The 19,531-nt window shown below is 42.7% G+C and overlaps 1 protein-coding gene across 1 annotated transcript in view; it reads left to right on the top strand.

The window, feature by feature from the left end:
- Positions 1 to 19,531, top strand: part of UGGT2 (UDP-glucose glycoprotein glucosyltransferase 2) — an 813,961-nt gene that overhangs the window by 697,656 nt on the left and 96,774 nt on the right. Inside the window, exons 33-36 of the mRNA XM_063953033.1 lie at positions 5,112 to 5,196; positions 9,229 to 9,411; positions 12,289 to 12,449; positions 14,117 to 14,231. Of these exons, the coding sequence (XP_063809103.1) occupies positions 5,112 to 5,196; positions 9,229 to 9,411; positions 12,289 to 12,449; positions 14,117 to 14,231 (544 nt within the window). The remainder of the gene's footprint in view (positions 1 to 5,111; positions 5,197 to 9,228; positions 9,412 to 12,288; positions 12,450 to 14,116; positions 14,232 to 19,531) is intronic.

Raw genomic sequence — 19,531 nt, 5'->3', positions numbered from 1 at the left:
CTCACCACACCCAAATCTCTCTCTCTCTGCACATGTTATATCTGCCCCCCCCCCCCCCCCCCCCTGCAGTGCACATGGTTTTGCCCAACTGCTAAAAGATTTCCTGCTGTGATCAACTTGGAATTACCCCCTATGTTCCTCCTGTGGCTTCTTGGGATTTGTCGGCTGTCTTGGATGCCGTACAAGAGTCTCCATTCGAACCTCTTGAGTCTGTGGACCTTAAGTGACTTACTCTTAAGGTCTTGTTTTTGCTGGCTATTGCCTCTGCTAGATGGGTTTCAGACTTGGGTACCCTGTCCTGTTGGTCACCCTTTCTGATTTTTCACCATGACCGGGCGGTTCTTAGAACTCGCCCTGGTTATCTGTCTAAGGTGGTGTCATCTTTCCACCTTAACCAAGAGATTGTGGTTCTGGCCTTTACCTCTCCTGGTTTATCCTCCAAAGAGTGGTCTCTGGATGTGGTATGGACTCTCCATATTTATGTGAAGAGAACAGCTTCACTTAGGAGATCTGATTCTTTGCTCTTTTTGTTTTTCATAAACGTGGCTGGCCTGCTAATAAGCAGACCTTGGCCAGATGGATTAGAATGGTGATTGCACATGGTTATGTACAGGCTTCAAAGGCCATTCTACTCGGTCTGTTGGACCTTCTTGGGTGGCCCGCCATGGTGCGACCCTTGAACAATTGTGCAAGGTGGCAGAGGTGTATCTAGGGTACCGGGCGCCCTTAGCAAAGTAAGGGACTGGCGCCCCCCCCCCCCCCATATTTGAAATAGGGAAGTAATCTCCCCTCCCAGCACAGTCCCCTCCCTGCATATAGTCCTCTCCCCTCCCAGCACAGAGTCTCCCCCCTCACTGCATATAGTCCTCTCCCCTCCCAGCACAGAGTCTCCCCCCTCCCTGCATATAGTCCTCTCGCCTCCCAGCACAGAATCTCCCCCCTCCCTGCATATAGTCCTCTCCCCTCTCAGCACAGGGTCTCACCCCCTGCATATAGTCCTCTGCCCTCCCAGAACATAGTCTCCCCCCCTCCCTGCATATAGTGCTCTCCTCTCTCCCTGCATATAATCATCTCCCCTCCCAGCACATAGTCTCCCCCTTCCATGCATATAGTCCTTTCCCCTCCCTGCATATAGACCTCCAAGCACATATCAATTAATATGTTGCAGTACCTAATGTGATAAGCTGGGCATCGCCTGGGCTAGAGGATTGCACAGTAGGCAGGAACACCACACTTCGGCACCACACTTCGTGAAGAAAGGGAAAGTAAACTACAGCTCCCAGCAACCCTTGCTGCCAGGAGCTCCCGACAGCAAAGGCTGCTGGGAACTGTAGTTCACTTTCATGTTCTTCACTAGTGCATTGCGGTGTCGAACACCGGCGCCTGTTCCTGCCTACTGTGAGATCCTCCAGCCCAGGCGATGCCACTACTTAGTGATTCCACTCATTGGTCGAGGGTGGCACTGCCAGGCGGCGCCTCCGGCGAAGTGCCATCCTGGCCAATGGGTAGATATATCCCTGCAAGGCGGCTACGTGGTCCTCAGTGAACACGTTCATAAGGTTCTATGCCTTTGATACTTCCGCCTCCCAGGATGCCTCCTTTGGACGCTGGGTTCTTGTGCCCGCTACAGTGCGTTCCCTCCCATGAGGAACTGCTTTAGGACATCCCCGATGCAATTCCCTGTGGAATCACAGTGTGCCCCGCTGCAGAAAGGAGATTTATGGTAAGAACTTGCCTTTGTTAAATCTTTCTGCGAGGTACACTGGATTCCACGGGGCGCCCACCATGACGCACTTAGCTTCTTTGGGTTTGTATGGCATTAGCTGCTGGTACCTTCTCCTGTTGTGAGAATGTAGTTGTATGTGGCTACTAACTGTTGTCTCTCTTACCTGCTACTGCATTGGACTGGTTAACAAAACTGAGATCCAGTGCACGGAGGCGGGGATATATAGGAGGTGGCGCTATGCATCCTGGGAACAGTCAAAGCTTTTAGCCTGTTGGTGCCTCGGATCAAGATCCAACTCTACACCCCATTGTAATTCCCTGTGGGATCCAGTGTACCTCGCAGAAAAAGATTTAACAAAGGGAAGTTCTTACCATAAATCTCCTTTTTTTTTCAAACATTACTTGCGTTTTGAGGTTTGGAAAACAATTCAGTACTTGAAAAATAGATCGAATTCTCTTTGTATTCTGTCTAGTATTTCATGATGTTCTGATGAATTCTTCTGGTTTTCTAGCGATTGTCAGTTTTTAAATTTTTATTGTAACGCCATGTGTATATTTTATTACTACAGTAGGTATTAACAACTGGAAGATCACAGTTAAATGCAGGAGGACTTGCTATGCTGCACTTGATCTGATAGCTGATGGATCAGTTACAACTTACTATTACTATACTTCTCTTTTACATTAATGTTTCCGGAGTTTCTTCAAAGTTTTTGTTAGAAAGCTATACCCAGCAATACTGATTGCAGAGTAAATATGGCAGTGAACCTGGTCATTGCGTTGCAAACCAAATGTTGCTCTTTAAACATGGAGTATTTTTTGTCTACGTTAACTTCCTCAAAACAAATTGTATTTATGTACCATGTTCCAATAAGAGATTTTCATTGCATCTTATGTATATGGGAAATTTTTAGTCTTTACCTTTTTAAATCAGGCATTTTCTGCCTGTAATATGGGAGAATAATTTTCTGCTGAAATGAGAGTGATGGAAAAAGTGTCCAACACAGTCTTGCTCTGTCTCCGTTGCCCTTTCTTTACGATGAAAAGCAGTTCTCGCTGTTGCTTTGAGTTATAAAAATGATTTATTATCTACCATGTTAAGGTAGGGAAATGAGCATATATGCTTGAATGCCTTATTTTTCAAGGTCACACAATCTTTTGTGGCTTAAAAAAGATGAATTCATAAGCTGTGCTTGTTGTAAAATGACAATATTATTGGGCATGCCAGAATACATCATGCAGACATTTAATCAAAAGATGATTAAGTTATATTTCAATCTTTTCTCCTTCAGATAGTTGTAGTTAAATTTTACCTTGTTATGTGCCCATTTTTTTTCAAGTGAACACTCATAAATATCTGTGCTGTTAATCTTTGACAAAGATAAAAGCTTGCCTCTACTAAAGTATTGCATCAACTAATGTTGGAATAATTTTACAGCATTCATATTTGTACGCTAGTCTATTTTTGTGCGGTGAATACTTATAATAAACGAGTTAAGATGGTAACCTCAGAACAGCCTGGAAAATTATTCTAAAGTTGCTCACGCCACACTGCCTTATATTTGTAGTGTGTCCAGAGGTTAGCTGTTAACCTATTTAGACTATGAAAGCAACTGTCTATAGATATAGTTCTTTTTAGTTTTTCCACTTAAATGCTGGGACCGGTACCTGTGCAGTAGCAGCTATGGTACTACGCATGCGCATACCCAGGCTTCTATGGACTGTATCAGCTGCAGTCTGTAGAAGCCGGCTATGTCTGACGAGGCAGGAAGTGGCTTCCTACTGGAAGCCAGCTCTCTGCTTTTTCGCAGCCTGGTCTGGCGTTCCCAGAGGGGGGGGGGGAACACCTCCCAATCGGACTGCCTGTAGTATCTCTGACTGGCAGGTAGGACTTCCAATAGGAACCAATAGGAAGTTACTGCCAGTCACAGTGAAGCCAGTGCACTCTCACTGACTTCATCTGGGTTTTTAATGACTCTGTGCTGAGGTGGCAGATTTTACATGGGGGGGCTGCAGTCCCTGTAGTCCATAGACAAAATCTTCCAATGGTGTGTTCCTTCTGTGATAAGGGAGAGGTCACAGACAGCCAGGAAGAGTAGTGTCAGCTCTTTACAATGGCATGTCTGAATAATAAGGCCACTACTCCACCTTTGTAAGTAAAATTAGGAAACTATATATAGCAATAGGGCAGTACAGATGGTGTAATGGTTAGCATTACCGCCTCACAGAGCTGAAGCAGGGGTTCAAATCCCACCATAACCATAACTGTGTGGAGTTTGTATATTCTCCCTGTACTTGCGTGGGTTTCCTCCGGGTACTCCGGTTTCCTCCCACAATCCAAAAATATACTGGTAGGTTAATTGGCTCCCAGCAAAATTAACCCTTGCGTGAATGTGTCTGTGTGTATATGTGATAGGGAATATCGATTGTAAGCTCCACTGGGGGCAAGGACTGATGTGTATGGGCAAAATATTTTCTGTAAAAGCGCTGCAGAATATGTATGCGCTATATAAATAAATTGTAATAATAGCAATCAAATAGTAGCATACTGATTTGTCTCATTTTGGACTAATCCCTAAGGGGCCATCTGAAAATGGTGTAAATTAACATGGCGATACTCTGAAAATAATGGGGACTGCGATCTGCAGTACTAACTAGCTTCTGCATGAGATTTCTGTGAAATCATTTAAGAAAAAAACATTTAAATTTGTTGTCATAGATCATGACGTTAGAACAATACAGGATCAGACGTTAGAACAATACAGGGTACATAGAAAAACTAAAACAGAGCACAGGTAACAGTAAACAACACAATTCTCAGTACACACCACAGCCGTGTTGAAAGGACGCAAAGGAGTAGTCATCATACTACTGGGGGCAGGAAGCCACTGGAAGAGATAAACAGTAATGAGCGAGAGGAGATGCAGGTATAGACATTCACTACGTACAGTAGGAGAGAGCTGTAATTGAAGTGTGAGAGAAGAGGGTTGTGAGAACAGGAGGGAAGAGGGCCCTGCTCCAAGGAGCTCACAATCTAGGGAATGGGGTTGGAGACAGTAAGATGACATGAGGGGCAAACAATGGAAAGGTAGGTAGTAAGCGAGGCATAGAAGGCCAAGGCATGAGTTAGTGGTTTGGGAGAGTGACCTCAAAACTAGGTTATGCGGAAGGGTACACTGTGATGAACAGATGTGTTTTTGATGCCTGTTTGAATCATGTTGAAAACAATTGCTATGTACAAAGCAGATCAGTTGTACTTCAGGTCAACAAAAGTCTATCACTTAATAGTTTTATCCTACTACACAAAATAAATAAATAGAATATTATTGCATCCTTAGCGCTTACTTAGCAAATTACATTTAAAGTAATCTCTTCTTTTATTATAGAATTATGATGCTTTCAGTACTTCGGCATACAAATACACCTGTGAAGTTCTGGTTTTTAAAAAACTATCTTTCTCCCCGATTTACGGTAGGTGTTTGTGCTGTCTGGATTTAGTATTATTATATACATTACTTTTCTTGCATAGAATTGTAAGAGTATAAAGCTGCATGATTTGACCAAATGGGGTGTGTGTGTGGACTGTACACCCTAATTATATAGATAATTAGAGATGATACCATGGTGAGACTTGTAGTGCCACACAGAAAAAAAATGTAGGTGCACACTCTAAGAACACTAGTAATAATAACAATTATAATAAACTCTGCTATTTAACATGGAGTAAAATTGAGGTTCTTAGCATAATATTTGGTCAAAAATATGGGACCACCTTACCACACCAGGTGACCTCATCAGGTGGGTGCTTAACATTCTTAAGGCTGAAGTCCAGATCACGGAACCCCTTGGGCCAGCACAACCCCCCGCCCTAAGGCATCACACTAGTGGGAGGTAGCAGCTGAAGTATTTAAGAGATAACTACTGACCCAGGAAAATTGATTAACTTACCTGTGCATGATTAAAGCTATCCACAAAACATGACGTATTGTTGGTATTTGGACTGAAGTTGAGATCCTGTGTTCTAAATCTTAGGTTCTCAGACTCTGTTCTTGGTGCCCCAAACCGTTCATATTTTCCAGGTCTTCTCACAGAATCACAAGTGAAATAATTAGCTCCACCTGTGGATCTTTTAAATTGTGTTAAGGTGCACACACATGGTGCGATGTTTGCTTACGAATTTGACTATATAGTTTAAATCGTAGGAAAAGTTAGCACATATCGCACCGTGTACACAGCTTGCGAATCCAATGCACGCTCCTGTGGGGTTGGTATTACAACAAAAAATAGACTGTGCAGGCAAGGCAATTTTGACTATATTGTGTACAATATAGTTTCTAGTATAGTCAAAATTGTATATAGTCAAAATCACACATAGTCAAAATCGCAAGTAAAGATAGTCATTATCGGTGGTTCTGAGCTCCGGGGATTTCAAGGGAAATCGCAAAGTCAAAATCAGCACTTAGTCAATATCTCACAGTGTATGCACCTTTAGTGAGCAATGAATACACCTGTGCACCTGCTGGGTGACCTGGAAAATGTGACCCTTTTGGGGTCTTGGAGACAGAGTTTCAGAACCACTGTTCTAAATTATTTTGTATTACGCTACCATACATCAAAATTATGTAATCCATCACAATGAACACAAATTGTTTTAAAATGCAATGGTTTACTATAATCCTACAAAAGTCAATAGTGGGATAAAAAGTGTAGATGAAGTATATGGTGGAAAAAAAAGAGTAAATGATTTAGTTCCATGGTCCAGTGGAATCTCATAGCCCTATTACTTCCAGCAATAAGTTTTTTAAAGTATTTTTTTTCCATTATGTGTGGTTGTTAATAAACTGGGTATGTTCAAAATTCTCCTGAATTTAGTACAATGTGAGTTGACTGTGGAACTAGTTGACTGGGTTCACTTTGTTTCCCGCATATTACAGACTATATGGGCAGCAGATGAATAATGTGTGCAAATGTACTTTTAAAAACAGAATATACAGTATATTTGCAAAAGTATTCAACTCCCAAAAAGCCAGATTTTTGGTGAAATACAATAGCCTGTGAGTTGCAGGCTGTGCAGGACTTTGTGCCAGTCTGCCCGTATATTTTATTTACACCGCAAAACCAACCTGGCAATTTACCAAGATCCATCCGACTGAAATCTATCAGTTTAAAAACTAGTGTTCACTAGTCCAGGGGTAGGCAATTTACAGTACTTCAGCTGTTGTGGAACTATATATGCCAGCAAACCCTGGCCCAGGGTTAATATGCCCTAACAGCATGCTGGGTTCATCAGCATCTGGAGTGCCATACTTTGCCTACCCCAGAACTGATCAATGATCATTCCAGTTGGAACGATCAAAGCACTATACCAGATTTACTGCAGTGGAAATTGGCTGATCAATTTAGAAAATGTTATTCATGCAACGAGATCAGATGAGCCAATCCGAATGTCTGCCTGGGATGCTGCGTACACATGGGCAGACATTGTCTATTTGTCCCAGTTATTATACAGGGTTTTCCTAGTTGTAAACAAACTGTCAGACAATATTTGTATGGTGAACCAGTGGGCTCAAGTACATTTTAATATTCAAATTCATTATTTGCCTGTACATTTTTTCTTAAATTAAAACTGAAACATGCTGCTTGAATAGGTTTTAGCCCATTTGAAAACAATGAAAGATATTGCTTTCAATTAGCTTCTACTTGTGAATCAATTAAAAAAAGGTCAGCTTTTATAGCTAAAAGACCCCCTAATTCTAATAACATTGGTCATGCTGTGATTCTAATGGAAAGCTGTGAAATTGAAGACCAAAGAGCATTCTATGAAAACTAAAGATAAAGTTATAAACATGCATAAAATAAGAAAAGGCCACAAAATAATATCCAGGTGCTTGCATATCTCAGTGATCAGTTGTGAGGAAATGGTATTTGTATCGGGTTGGTATACGTGAACTCGCTGCGCTCACCACGCTGCGGGCTCGGTGGCAACACAGATTCTATTCTCATACTATGGGTGTCGCGGACACCCACGAGTGGGAATAGTCCCTGTTGGTCGGCATGCAGACCGTTGGGATTTTCAGGGGGCGGGATGTAGAGGGAGGTGTTGTGACTGGCGGTCTCCTGTCTGTCGGTCACATAACTACATTTGTATCATGCCACCCAAACACTGCCTCGACAAGGCTATCTCTCACAATATATTTGCCAGAAGGAGAAGCCTCAGAGAGAGGGTGTGGTATGATACTGTACTGTATGTCAACATTTATCACAGTAGATAGTGATGAAATGTCGATATGTCAGAACGTTGACATATTGTCCCTGATGGCTCAGCAGTGTCTTATCAATCTGCTCTGACTGGCTGCAGCAGCTTCTGGGTCCCTGTAGTCAAGTAGCTATCACTTCCAGATCAAATCTCTGATCTTTATGGCTTTCCGGTAAATCACTAATACCTAACCCTCTCTTAAGTGCCTAATCCTAAACTCCCTCCCACCCCACCCCCTACACCGGCAGGAAAGCCCTAATGTTGACCTTGTCTGCTGACATTGTCATTGTCCGCCTTTTTGACTACATCCCTCAGAGAGGCCAACTATTACTTTGAAGGAGCTACAGTAAAGAGTTCAGTGGCTGAGATAAGAGTGAAAGTGCACCAGTCAGCTATAGGAAAAGCTCTTCATACAGCTGCCTTGTATGGAGGGAAGCTATAAAGAAGCAAATACTAAAGAAAAAATACAGCAGAGCATGTCTAGAGTTTGCCAGAAAATATCAGTGACCCAGCTAAATGTGGGTTAAGGTTTTGTTGTCAGAAGAGACCACAATAGAGCTTTCCTAATTCATACCTGCCACTGCAGAACAATGTTTTTCCGCTGCTCTGGACATCTTGAGATGGTGCAAAATACAGAAAGATACTGTAAGACAACCTGCTTCAGAATACTAGGAAACTAAAGTTTGGGAGAAAGTTCACCTTTCGGTAAGACAATGATCCCAGAGCAACACTGGCAAAATTGAACAACTAAAAGGTGAATGTTCTGCAATGGTAAAGTCAAAAGTCCAACTCTCAGTCCAACTGAGTATCTGTGGCACTCTTTAAAATGTACACTCCCAAACAGTGTGTACACCTGGTAGAAACTTACCCCAACAGACCTAAAGCATAATTACAGAAAACAGTGGTCCTACCAAGTACTAGTCTTCAGTGTTTGAATACTTATGCAAGTAGCATTTTTTCAGTTTGTTTTATGTAAAGAAAAAAGGCAAATAAATTATGAGTTGAAAATTTACTTTAAGGCTCTACTGGTTTCTAATAAATATACTGTCTGGAACAATCTGTGTGTCATTTGTGATAAGGACAAATTGGATGACTTATCAACTTATCATGGGGTTTATCCTTTTTGGAAAAAGTGAATCTCTTTTAAAACTCTGTTTTGATACACACACAAAAAACTAACTTTTGCAAGTCACTGTATTTGAATCATTGATGCCCTTTCAAATTTTGTTATGGATTTTTGTCTTTAGGAAATCATTCCACACATGGCACAGAAATATGGCTTCCAGTTTGAATTAGTGCAATATAAGTGGCCTCGGTGGCTTCACCAACAGACAGAAAAGCAAAGGATAATTTGGGGTTACAAAATTCTTTTCCTTGATGTTCTTTTCCCACTTGCTGTAGACAAAATAATCTTTGTTGATGCTGACCAGGTACGTATGAAATAAAGCATGACTTTCTAGTAGAACCAGGTGTCAGTTAGTGGGAAAACCTATTTTATTCTTAACCTAAATATCACGCTTAGCAGCAAACAGACTGATATAGTGAATCCATCTCAGGTAATTATGTGAACATTCTGTCAATCCCAGAGGGACTTTAAAAGCTCATTACATTCTCAATCTAGTCTTTTTAGAATATCCTTGCAAAAGGCTTCCTTGCTGTACTTTCCATGTCTCTTCTTTGTTCTTATAAGTTCAGGATGTTCAGTGTTTAAATGATCTGTGTCTTGCCTGTAGCTCCTAAGGAAAGGAATCTGAGCTTGCGTTTAATGAGAAAATCGGAAAAACGAATGCTTCACAGATCCTTACAAATCCAGGCTAGACCCTGGAGTTGAGACATATTTAATCCGAATATTGACAGTTAGAATCCAAGCACATCATTTTATTGTGTGGTATTTGGAAAATGTTGCTTTAACTATTTTTGTAACTTTAACTGTTGCAGCAGTTTAGATTTCATATAATCTATAGGGATCCAGTCTCTAGGTCGACAGTAACTAGGTCGACACTATCTAGGTCGGCCACTATTGGCCAACAGTAACTAGGTCGACAGGGTTTCTAGGTCAACAGGGTCTCTGTCGACATGTTCTAGGTCTACAGGTCAAAAGGTCGACATGAGATTTTCACAAGGTTTTTTTTTTTTGTTCATACTTAATGGTCCACGTGGACTACGATTGGAACAGTAACCTGTGCCGAGCGAAGCGAGCCATGCGATTGTACACAGTGCACTAATTGGGGTTCCCTGTCACTCTACGAAGAAAACAACACCATTAAAAAATAAAAAACTCATGTTGACCTTTTGGCCTGTCGACCTAGACACTGTCGACCAAAAGTGGTCGACGTAGACACTGTCGACCTAGTTACTATCTGCCTTCATATATACATGAGAATTCTAAACTATTGCAACAGTTAAAGTAACAAAAATAGTTAAAGTAACACTATATATATATATATATATATATATGTGTGTGTGTGTGTGTTTCATTAAGTAAGGTAACAAGACCTCACACGTGTGTCATGTTCTTTATTTCATTCTAATTTCCCACCAGACCAGAGCAGGTAGACAAAGAACAAAGAAAAGAGAGTGCGCTGTCAACGGCAGCCTGTATAATTATTTCAGTCTTCTTAGAAATTGCTTTGGTTCATCTAATTAGGAGTTGAACAAATTTTCCCCCCTTTTTTTATGAATGTGTAATAAATTATTTGTGTATTTTTTAAAAAAATATTGGCTTAATTGTCCATTATTATCTGAAATAACAGCCGGCGCCAGTATTTTTTCTACTTTATCAGAGCAGGTAGACCACTGCTTCACCTCATGGCCATTAGACTGTCACCAAATTGTTGAGGGTGTACGATGATAGTCATATCATGGAAACAAGTTTGGTACACTGCCTTTGATTATGTCATATGTTTTCAATCCCTGTTGTTTGTAAAACCATCTTTTGTGCAATCACAGCTTTTAAGGGGGAGTTCAGGTAGCCATGGGATTTAAGTGCCCGGAGCTATTTAACTATATCCATTAGTAGCCCCGTGTCTAATGAGTGATAAGGTATAGATTCTTAGTTAAATACCCAGAGCTATGCAATTACCACACACGGTAAACCCGCAGTTATACAGAGGGTGAATTTCTGTTCGCACCCTCCTGATGTCCAAAAAGAAATTTGCATTAACTGCACCCCCGGGATTACTGTGAACAGTAATTGAAGAGCTCTGTTTTCTTAATCTGTGAGCTAAAAGCCTGTGGTAAATCTAAAAACTAGTTGAATGTTCCCCTAAATCTTGTAAGGCAAGTTTCTACAGGGTTTGCCTTCTGAAAGGTAAACTTTCTCCAAGCTATAGTTTCCTAGCAGACTGGAGCTAGTTGTCTTACAGTAGCTCCCTGTATTTACACTATTCACCCTTCAATGTTAACTTCTTAAAACCCATTATCCGAAAATGTATATTTATTGCAAAAATTACTCAGACAAACAATCTAACCATGAATATGCCAATATTTTTACAAATCAAGCCCCAGTTACAAAATTATTAAGTGTCCTTTGTATAGGACATTGGGTCTATATGTATACAAATAGGTATGAATAGTTTTTGATGTGCACAAATGTATGTCCTATTAATAGGACAATGGGTCTTCTTAATGGGTTAACGAAATTTCAGTCCCTTCACTGGAAAACCATCCCCACAATTTGATGCTGCCATTCCCATACTTTACACTAGGCAATGTGTTTGCTGAATTGGGGCCAAAAAGATCATTTTATGTTTAATCTGGCCACAACACCTTATTCCACATTTACGGTACATGGGTCACACTAATGTTTTTTGATATGCTGTAGATATGCTTGGATGTGGTCTTTATTCAGTAGTGGCTTCTTTCTAGCCACCCTCCCATACAGGCCAGTTGTATACAGAGCTCTTAATAGGTTGACAAGTGCACCTTCATGCATCTCAGCCACAGACTCTGTAGCTCAGTCCAAGTGTTATTTTTCCTCTCAGTGATCTCCCTCACAAGACTCCTGTTGCTGTGTTTCTGAGTTTTGAAGGATAGCCTTGTCTGGGCAGATTCCATGTTCTCACAGTTGATCTATGAGTGCACACTGGGAAATCCAAGCCATTGGTTATCATTTTGTAGCCTTTTTTTATCTTGTGCATGTCTAGAACTTATCTTTCATTTAGAACGTATCTTTCATTTACTTAGAGTGCTCTGTGTGTGTACTGTATATTATATGTTCAAAGGAAGTTGATGCACACGGGTCTCAGATAAACATCTAGGTAACGGTCTTTCTTTTCTCAATTTCTTTGAATGTTCTTTTTGACCAGATTGTAAGGGCAGATTTAAAAGAATTACGTGATTTTGACCTTGGTGGAGCACCTTATGGTTACACTCCTTTTTGTGATAGTCGCAAAGAGATGGATGGTTATCGGTTCTGGAAATCTGGTTATTGGGCATCACATCTTGGACATAGAAAATATCACATAAGGTAAATGAAATTTGCTGTGTAATGCACAGTTCTTTGTAAATACCACACAAAAGATTATACCACTGTGTATAAAGGCTCTACAAACATATACCAATTTTTTATTTATTTTTTCTATTACCTTTTATGGGTTCACAACCTCTCACAGATTATACCAATGATTCTCATAGGTCCCTTAAAATAGAAAAAACACACACAATAGTGCAGATGGTAATGTGACATTAATATTTAGGTAGATGGACTACTTAATGTAGACAAACAGGCAGCTGTATGGAGAGGACAATGCCAGTCATGCAATTCTCCTCACATCTCCCATAATCCTCCGTGCTCAGAATAAATAGGGAACACTGTATATGAGACCAGACAGGCTGCCAATCTGCATAGAGACACACCCAACAATCAGGTTCAAAATATGTACTGTGTGGTATCGAAACGCGTTGTTAAGGAGCACGTGGGGACTTATCTGGACTCATAATCCGTGTGCTGAACATCTATCCATGGAGGCCTGTGGATATACACTTGCGATATATATGTCTACATTGGGTGTGGTTCATCAAATCGACAGTGTCTAGGTCGACAATGTTTAGGTCGACCACTATAGGTCGACAGTCACTAGGTCGACATGGATGGAAGGTCGACAGGGCTTCTAGGTCGACGTGTGCTAGGTCGACAGGTCTAAAGGTCGACATGAGGATTTTTTTTTGGTGTCGTTTTCTTCGTAGAGTGACCGGGATCCCAAATTAGTGCACCGCGTCCCCTCGCATGGCTCGCTGCTTCGGGCATGGTGCCTTCGCTCCGCTACCGCTTCGCTCGGCACACTTTACCGTTCCAATCGTAGTCCACGTGGATCGTTAAGTATGAAAAAAATCAAAAAAAGAAAAAAATGTGAAAAACTCATGTCGACCTTTAGACCTGTCGACCTAGCACATGTCGACCTAGAAACCCTGTCGACCTTCCATCCATGTCGACCTAGTGACTGTCGACCTATAGTGGTCGACCTAGACACTGTCGATCTTCAGACCGGATCCCGTCTACCTTGTCTATAGACTGTCATCTTCGGTGAAAGTCCATTTTTTTACCCTTTGTGTGATTTTAATTTTTTTTTTTTAATGTAAATAAAACCAGTGTTACACTGTGTGGAGTTTTCTTCCCTATTTATTCTGAATACGGAAAATTATAGGAGATGTGAGGAGAATTGCATGACTGGCATTGTCCGCTCCATACAGCCGCCTGTTTGTCTACATTAAGTAGACCATCTTTTCTGGTAGGAGTCCAAACTATCCTTCTTCCACCTAAATTTTAATGCGACAATACCATCTGCACTATTGTGTGTGTTTTTTCTATTTTGAGGGAACTATGAGAATCATTGGTATAATCTGTGAGAGGTTGTGAACCCATAAAGGGTAACAGAATTTTTTTAAATTTATTTTGGTATACAGTATATTTATACCGCCTATATACACAGTGGTATAATCTTTTGTGCGGTATATATGTTTATAGGGTGTTGGTATCACCTTAACCACTGACTGTGGGCTGCTTGTACTTCTTAAGCGCAATCAATTTCTTTCCATACACATTTTCTATATTGTAGAGTTCTTTGTAAATGTTCACACCCTAATCTGGTAATTTATGTAACCTGTATTCTATATAAAATCATCTCTGTCTTGCAGTGCTCTATATGTAGTGGACCTTAAGAAATTCAGGAAAATTGCTGCAGGTGATAGGCTCCGTGGGCAGTACCAGGCTCTTAGCCAGGATCCAAACAGTTTGTCTAATCTTGATCAGGTGAATATCTTTTGGTTTTTATTTTGAGAAAAAAATCTTTATCACTCTTATGCTAGGAAACTATCCATGTAATGAATGACATCCTCCTTACCAATGATAGATTGATGTATTAAATTCTCTTTGGAAACCAATAATTGATTTAAAAAAAAAAAAAAAGAGCCTTTACCTCAGTATACTTGTCTCTGTTACAATTGAGCATGACTCTTTTTTTTTTTTTTTTTTCTTGTTCTGTGAGACTTCAGCGCTAAGCTGCATATTCAGTAATATGGAAATACTGTACATTAACACTACAAAAACAGTTAGCTGGTTTGGATCACTCAAAGTTAACCACTAATATTACTGTCAACAGCTAAAATTTATCTTTTGTCCTTTGGTGTCTAAAAATATACCAGAATGCCACGGCACTAATGTAATTTCTCTAACGTCCTAGTGGATGCTGGGGACTCCGTCAGGACCATGGGGAATAGCGGGCTCCGCAGGAGACAGGGCACATCTAAAAAGCTTTTTAGGTCACATGGTGTGTACTGGCTCCTCCCCCTATGACCCTCCTCCAAGCCTCAGTTAGGTTTTTGTGCCCGTCCGAGAAGGGTGCAAACTGGATGGCTCTCTTAAGGAGCTGTTTAGTAAAGTTTTTTTTTAGGTTTCTAATCAGTGATTCCTGCTGGCGACAGGATCACTGCAACGAGGGACTTAGGGGAGAGACTTGCAACTCACCTGCGTGCAGGAGGATTGAAGTTTTAGGCTACTGGACACTGAGCTCCAGAGGGAGTCGGAACACAGGTCAGCCTGGGGTTCGTCCCGGAGCCGCGCCGCCGATCCCCCTTACAGACGCTGAAGAAAGACGGCGGAACGGAGGTCCGGAAACAGGCGGCAGAAGACTTCACAGTCTTCAGAGAGGTAGCGCACAGCACTGCAGCTGTGCGCCATTGTTGCTACACGGCTCACTGACACGGTCACGGAGGGTGCAGGGCGCTGCTGGGGGCGCCCTGGGCAGCAATATAAATACCTATTTGGCAAATAAATACATCACATATAGCCATTAAGGCTATATGTATGTATTTAACCCAGGCCAGTTTTCCTAATAACCGGGAGAAAAGCCCGCCGTGAAAGGGGCGGAGCTTATTCTCCTCAGCACTCAGCGCCATTTTCCTGACCAGCTCCGCTGGTGAGGAAGGCTCCCACTCTCCCCTGCACTACAGAAACAGGGTTAAAGAGAAGGGGGGCATAAATTGGCGATATAATTATATATTAAGAGCCCATATATAGAAACAACACCTTCTAGGGTTGTTATATACATTATGGCGCTTTTGGTGTGTGCTGGCAAACTCTCCCTCTGTCTCCCCAAAGGGCTAGTGGGTCCTGTCCTCTATCAGAGCATTCCCTGTATGTGTGTGCTGTAGGTCGGTACGTGTGTGTCGACATGTATGAGGAAAATGTTGGTGAGGAGACGGAGAAAATTGCCTGTAATGGTGATGTCACTCTCTAGGGAGTCGACACCAGAATGGATGGCTTACTTATGGAATTACGTGATAATGTCAACACGCTGCAAGCCGGTTGACGACATGAGACAGCCGGCGGACAAATTAGTATCGGTCCAGGCGTCTCAGACACCGTCAGGGGCTTGTAAAAACGCCCATTTACCTCAGTCGGTCGACAGACACTGACACGGACACTGACCCCAGTGTCGACGGTGAAGAAACAAACGTATTTTTCCTTTAGGGCCACAAGTTACATGTTAAGGGCAATGAAGGAGGTGTTACGTATTTCTGATACCACAAGTACCACAAATAAGGGTATTTTGTAGGGTGGGAATAAACTACTTGTAGTTTTGCCTGAATCAGATAAATTAAATGAAGTGTGTGATGATACGTGGGGTTCCTCCGACAGAAAGTTATGGGCGGTATACCCTTTTTCCCGCCAGTAGTAAGGGCGAGTTGGAAAACACACCTTAGGGTGGACAAGGCGCTCACACGCATATAAAACAGATACGGCCGCCCTCAAGGAGCCAGCTGATAGGAAGCTGAAAAATATCATAACAGTATATACACACATACTGGTGTTATACTACGACCAGCAATCGCCTCAGCCTGGATGTGTAGCGCTGAGGGGGCTTGGTCGGATTTCCTGACTGAAAATTTTGATACCCTTGACAGGGACAGGATTTTATTGTCTATAGAGCATTTTAGGGATGCATTTCTATATATGTGTGATGCGCAGAGGCATATTTGCATTCTGGCATCAAAGAGTAAATGTGATGTACATATCTGCCAGACGAAGACACGACAGTGGTCAGGTGAGGCAGATTCCAGACGGCATATGGAAGTATTGCCGTATAAAGGGGCGGTCCATTGGACCTGGTGGCCATGGCAACAGCTGAAAAATCCACTTTTTGTTACCCCGAGTCACATATTGGCAGAAAAGGACACAGTCTTTTCAGTCTCAGTCCTTTCGTCCCCATACGGGCAGGCGGGCGAAGGCCAGTCATATCTGCCCAGGGGGAGAGGAAAGGGAAGAAGACTGCAGCAAGCAGCTCATTCCCAGGAACAGAAGCTCCTCACGGCTTCTGCCAAGTCCGCAGCATAACGCTGGGGCCGTACAAGCGGACTCAGGTGCGGTAGGGGGTCATCTCAAGAGTTTCAGCAACACTCGCAAGGGAACTTCGGGATCCTACATGTAATATCCCAGGTGTACATTGGAAATTCGAGACGTCTCCCCCTCACACAATTCACAGGCTGTATTCCCAGCAGGTGATAATCAAAGTACCCTTCTTACAACAAGGAAGGGGGTAGTATTCCACACTATATTGTGGTACTGAAGCCAACCGGCTCGGTGAGATCTGAAATATTTGAACACTTACATACAAGCGTTCAAATCAAGATGGAATCACTCGGAGCAGTGATAGCGAACCAGGAAGAAGGGGACGATATGATGTCACTGGATATCAGGGACGTTTACCTACAGGTCCAAATTTGCCCTTCTCACCAAGGGTACTTCAGGTTCCTGGTACAGAACTGTCACTATCAGTTCAGACGCTGCCGTTTGGATGGTCCACGGCGCCCCGGGTCTTTACCAAGGTAATGGCCGGAATGATGATTTTTCTTAAAAGAAACATGGACGCTTTCCTGATAAGGGCAAGGTCCAGAGAACAGTTGGAGGTCGGAGTAGCACTATCTTAAGTAGTTCTACGACAGCACGAGTGGATTCTAAATATTCCAAAATCGCAGCTTTTTCCGACGACACGTCTACTGTTTCTAGAGAAGATTCTGGACACAGTCCAGAAAAACGTGTTTCTCCCAGTGGAGAAAACCAGGGAGTTATCCGAGCTAATCGGGATCCTCCTAAAACCAGGAAAAGTGTCAGTGCATCATTGCACAAGAGTCTGTGGTAAAAATGGTGGCTTATTACGAAGCAATTCCATTCGGCAGATTTCCCGCAAGAACTCTTCAGTGGGATCTGCTGGACAAATGGTCCGGATCGCATCCTCAGATGCATCAGCGGATAACCCTATATCCAAGGAAAAGGGTGTCTCTCCTGTGGTGATTACAGAGTGCTCATCTTCTAGAGGGCCGCAGATTCGGCATTCAGGATTGGATGCCGGTGACCACGGAGGCCAGCCTGAGAGGCTGGGGAACAGTCACACAGGGAAAAAATTTCCAGGGAAGTGTGATTAAGTCTGGAGAATTCTCTCCGCATAAATAAGCTTAGAGCAAATTTATAATGCTCTAAACTTAGCTAGACCTCTGCTTCAAGGTCAGCCGGTATTGATCCAGTGGGATAACATCACGGCAGTCGCCCACGTAAACAGAAGGGCGGCACAAGAAGCAGGAGGGCAGTGAAAACTGCAAGGATTTTTCGCTAGGCGGAAAATCATGTGATAGCACTGTCAGCAGTGTTCTTTCCGGGAGTGGACGACTGGGAAGCAGACTTCCTCAGCAGGCATGACCTCCACCCGGGAGAGTGGAAACTTCATAGGGAAGTTTTTCAACATGATTGTGGACCGTTGGCAAAGACCAAAGGTGGACATGATGGCGTCCCGCCCGAACAAAAAACGGGACAGGTATTCCGCCAGGTCATGAGACCTTCAGGCGATAGCTGTGGATGTTCTGGTAACACCGTGGGTGTACCAGTCTGTGTATGTGTTCCCTCCTCTGTTTCTCATAACCAGGGTATTGAGAATTATAAGACATAGAGGAGTATGAACTATACTAGTGGCTCCGGATTGGCCAAGAGGGACTTGGTACCCGGAACTTCAAGAAATGCTCACAGAGGACTAAGGGCCTGGGGAGCTAAGAAGGGACTTGATTCAGCAAGTACCATGTCTATTCCAAGACTTACCGCGGCTGCGTTTGACGGCATGGCGGTTGAATGCCGGATCCTGAGGGGAAAAGGCATTCCATAAGAGGTCATACCTACCCTGGTCAAAGCCAGGAAGGAGGTGACCGCACAACGTCATCACCACATGTGGTGAAAATATGTTGCGTGGGTGAGGCCAGGAAGGCTCCACGACGGAAATTCAACTAGGTCGATTTCTACACTTCCTGAAAACAGGAGTGTTTTGGACCTCAAATTGGGGTTCATTAACATTTAAATTTCGGCCCTGTAGATTTTCTTCCAGAAAGAATTGACTTCAGTTCCTGAAGTCCAGATTGTAAAGGATGTATTGCATATACAGCTTTTTTGTGCCCCTAGGGGCACCGTGAGATCTCAACATAGTGTTGGGATTTCTTAAAATCATATTGGTTTGAACCGCTCAAATCTGTGGATTTGAAATATCTCACATGGAAAGTGACCATGCTGTTGACAAATATCTCACATGGGAAGTGACCATGTTGTTAGCCCTGGCCTCGGCCAGGCGATTGTCAGAATGGGCGGCTTTGTCTTACAAAAGCCCATATTAAAATTTTCCATTTGAACAGGACAGAACTGGGACTCGTCTCCAGTTTCTTCATGAAGGGGTGTCAGCGTTTTCACCTGAAACAACCTCTTGTGGTGCCTGCGGCTACTAGGGACTTGGAGGACTCCAAGTTACTAGACGTGGTCAGGGCCCTAAAAATATATATATATATATATATAGTTAGGACGGCTGGAGTCAGAAAGTCTGACTTGCTGTTTATACTGTATACACCCAACAAGCTGGGTGCTCATGCTTCTAAGCAGTCTATTGCACGCTGGATTTGTAGTACAATTCAGCTTGCACATTCTGTGGCAGGCCTGCCACAGACGAAATATGTAGATGCCCATTCCACAAGGAAGGTGGGCTCATCCTGGGCGGCTGCCCGAGGAGTCTCGGCATTACAACT

Source organism: Pseudophryne corroboree, chromosome 2, assembly GCF_028390025.1.
Source record: "Pseudophryne corroboree isolate aPseCor3 chromosome 2, aPseCor3.hap2, whole genome shotgun sequence".
NCBI lineage: Eukaryota > Metazoa > Chordata > Amphibia > Anura > Myobatrachidae > Pseudophryne > Pseudophryne corroboree.
Note: the sequence above shows the minus strand (reverse complement) of the source record. Positions and strands in the feature narration are given on the sequence as shown.